This window comes from Corvus brachyrhynchos, unplaced genomic scaffold, assembly GCF_000691975.1.
Source record: "Corvus brachyrhynchos isolate BGI_N302 unplaced genomic scaffold, ASM69197v1 scaffold249, whole genome shotgun sequence".
Classification (NCBI taxonomy): Eukaryota; Metazoa; Chordata; class Aves; order Passeriformes; family Corvidae; genus Corvus; species Corvus brachyrhynchos.
This window is the reverse complement of record NW_008240226.1, coordinates 2,986,337-2,990,083: the sequence shown is the minus strand read 5'-3', so window position 1 is coordinate 2,990,083 and position 3,747 is coordinate 2,986,337. Positions and strand designations below refer to the sequence as shown.

General features: G+C 42.8%; 1 protein-coding gene across 1 annotated transcript in view; it reads right to left on the bottom strand.

Moving 5' to 3' along the window:
• UNC5C (unc-5 netrin receptor C) overlaps window positions 1–3,747 on the bottom strand; it is a 97,820-nt gene that overhangs the window by 61,506 nt on the left and 32,567 nt on the right. The window contains exon 4 of the mRNA XM_017745108.1: window positions 2,097–2,200. Coding sequence (XP_017600597.1) covers window positions 2,097–2,200 — 104 coding nt within the window. The remainder of the gene's footprint in view (window positions 1–2,096; window positions 2,201–3,747) is intronic.

Here is a 3,747-nt window from a genome sequence, read left to right as displayed (position 1 = left end):
CCACCACCCTGCATTAAGACGTGCTCGGCCCTGCTCCCCTCAGCTCTGCCAGGGAGCACGGTCAGCACCAGGGCAGGGCTTTTCCACAGGCTGCATTTGGCTTTTTCTGCTTACCAAGTTTTGTGAAACTTGCTTTTTTCTCACTTGCTGAGTACTTGGCAGTCAGTATTTGCTTGTTTCCTTTTTTTTTTTTTTTTTTTTTTTTTTAATTTATCTTACTAGCTTTAGCAAGTGACTGTAATAAAGTGTCACATTAAGGTATTCATATTCATTAGTGTTCAGGTCTTTGTTCTTTTAATAATGTTCGAAAGAATCTACAAAGAGGCTGTATTAGGCGGCTGTCCAATCTGGCTGTTTGATCTCCTTCTGACTTCAAAAGTCAGAAGAGGGAAAAAGCCCACATTGAGAATGGTTCTTTTGAATGTCAGATAGGGAGTATAAGATTTCTGAGCCTGCCAAGTGTTAATTGGTGTCTGCCCTGACCACTGTACAAATAAGATTCCGAGCCAGTCAGTGCACCGTCATGAAGAGCTACTGACAGAGTGAGCAGGATAATGGAAGGCAGGAAAAAGCACAACTGTTATGGCAGCAGTTCACAGAGGATTTTTTCAGAGATCACTTTCCACAAATCATGTTAAATTATGCTGTCTGGGTCTCAGCCACGCGACTGGGTATAACAGATCCTTCCGAGGGAACAACCGGACTGGCTGCTGAAATTCCAGAGGTGCTCGTAACACTGCATAAAAATGAACTACCCGTCAGCGTTAATCTCTGCTTCTAGCACAGGTAATGAAGTTCCCCAGTAGTACCCTGCACTGCCCAAACAACATATCCCAGTGCAAAAACTCCTGTCATGGTACAACAAGAAGTTGATTTGATGCAAAAGAAGCATCAGAAAGGAAAATAAAAGCATGCTACTAAGTTCCTGATGAAACCCAACTGATTAATATTACAGTTGTCAGCAAGCTGGCTCAGCAGACCTAAACACTCTTTACAGTTTTGGAGATCTTAATGGGGAAAGAAAACAGCCTATGGAACAAGAAAATGGGAAAACTCTTCTATGCTAATTATCTTTCTCATGTTTGTGGACACGTTTCTACAATTCTGATTAAATCTAAACTTGGGTTAGATGGGGAGGTAACACTTTAAGCTTCATCTCCTGAGAAATCAGCCATCAGCACTGAGTGACAACCACTTTGCTACTTAGCCATGACAGTCTGACTTATCCTAATGCAAATTTGCAACAGTTTCTTCTGTGCGTGGTAGAGGAAACCCAAAGAGAATTCAGATAGGGAGGGGAATTACTGTCATTAGCAATCAATTTTTCTCTTAACACCCACAGTGGATTTAGGATTTCAGAGGCCCCTCTGTGACTCAGAGACCACCCCCCCTTCCATAAGCTGTGAGTCTGAAGCTGGAGCCACTGCTGCACTTACGGAAGCTGCTGCTCACTGCTGTTGTCAGGCACAGATTCTGCTGAAGGGCAAGCTGGCTCCTGCAGGTGGAGGGCAGGCTACCTACTCTGAGTTTGCTTAAAAGTCAGTAAAAGAAACAGCTAAGTCCCTGAAGACGGCTTCTTAGGCAGACACATTCTCTATTTTCCCAAATGTCGTGCTGCTTTACCTGGGAGCCCATACTGAACCATGGTACGTCCTCTCATGCCAGGTTGGCAGAGTGGTGCACACACACACAAGTGAAATAATCTGGCAAACTAAAAATTAAAATATCTTTATACCATGTTTGAAAGGTGCCCCTCAGAATAACCGAAATGGTTTTTTTTCTTCAAAAGCAAAAGGAAAGATATTAGGCTGGTATTAATATATTCCCCCAGCTATGTGTCCTTTGGATGCCAGATACAGTTGTGATTTTTCAAAGGGAAGAAAAAACTGAAACCAAATCGCCTGCAGCTCTGCCCAGCAAGGCACCACAACCCAAAGCTGTTAATCAGGTCCCAATCAATCTTGTCCATGAGCAGCAGTCAGTCAGCTCTCCATTACCACCCATTCATCATGCCCTGCTGTAAGTCACTGCACCATTAGCCACCCATCAGGCCTTACTCAGGATGTCCAGTGCCAGACACTGCTGCTGTCACTCACCTCTGCTACTGGGATGCCTTCAGGGGGACGGCATTGGAGCAGGACCTCTTGCTCCAGGGACACTTCTTTCCCCAAGGGCTCCTGCTCAAAAGTTTTCCGGAGATCTGGGGAGGGAGAAGAAAAAGAAATCTTTAGCATTATTATCAGCTGGTCATTCAAATCACATTTGCTTGCCAAACTGGATAAATGCAAGAGACAGAGAAAACAGCAGTTCTGCTCCCTGTAAAATAAAACACTTTAAAAAGTCTGGGTCATGTTTTCACTTCATTCCAACATTAAGCAAAGATTTCATAGTGGATTTATTACTTATATTGTGGTACAGCATGTGAACCCAGTGAGGAACCAAGGCTTCCTGTGGAAGCTCATGTCCAGACACAGAACAAAAAGTGAAACAAGTCCCTTCTTCAGGTAATTTACATTTGGTGAACTATACCAGTGAAGTACTAAAGAAAGTTATGGAAAATTAAATAAATTTGTAACACTACAGCATATAAACTGAGTTGCCTTAAATGCACAGATGAAAGTGCTCATGCTGTGATTTAATGTACTTTTAGCTCATAAGCATTAACTTCACAGCTTTAGCTAATTTGTCTACACCTTATCATTATCCCTGTAGCACTAAGTTGTTATTATTATTAATAATAATAATGATCATAATAAAAAGTCACTTTGAGGAGCTGAACCATGCTTGGATCCCTCCACAGCACCACAGAAATGTGGCAGACTGACAGGGCACCGAATGCACCTCCAAAGATAGGACCAGTTCATTGTACTGGACAGCTGGGAAGTCTGGCTTTTTTGTACACTTCTGTAATGTCTTTGCACTGATGGTAAAATGGACTTGGAAGTTCTCTCCTTACCACTATCTCTGTGTTTCTGCCATGGACTGGCACCCTCTCCACTGTGCCAGGGAGGACGTGGCTTTGGAGAACTGCACATTCATCCCCAGCAGCTACTAGGGATATTTCTCCCTGCTGCCGGTTCCTTCCGCAAATGGATGTGAAGCCATGCTCAAAGTCACATCAAAGAGCTGGCCTGACTTCAAAAACTTTACAACCCAGTTATTTTTGTTTTATTTCTTGTTCTGAAGTCAAACCATTTCTGTACATCAGCTCACAGTGAGGTTGCACAAACACTTGTGTCATATTGGACAAGACATAGTCATATGGGAACAATTTAAAAGCCAAATATTTCATATTTTGGAGCCATAACCTGTGACTGGGCTGGAAAATTGAACCAGTCTACAAATAAAGCATGTAAAGGGTTATTTTTCATTTAGATTACCCCCAAGATCTGTTTTAGAGCTGACCCCACAAGAAACTGCATCAGTGCTACCAAAAGGCAAAGTCTGGGGCTGGCAAATGCAAAGGTGGAAAAGGAGATGGGGTGGCTGCCACCAAAATCAGCTCCTCTGATACCCTGAAACTCTGAAACTTTGAATATCATGAGACCTCTATCTCTTAGCCTAAATTGGGAAAATGTGGTTGTCAATTACTTGGAATTAAGTATCAGTCTAATGGTACCATGAAAAAGCTCTGTCATAGCTGGAGATGCTCATTTTAACTTGATATCACAGTAAACTTCTGACATCCACGCATTTCCCCAGTGAAAGTGAGGCATCTCAGTTGTTCCTCTGCACCACAGGCATGAG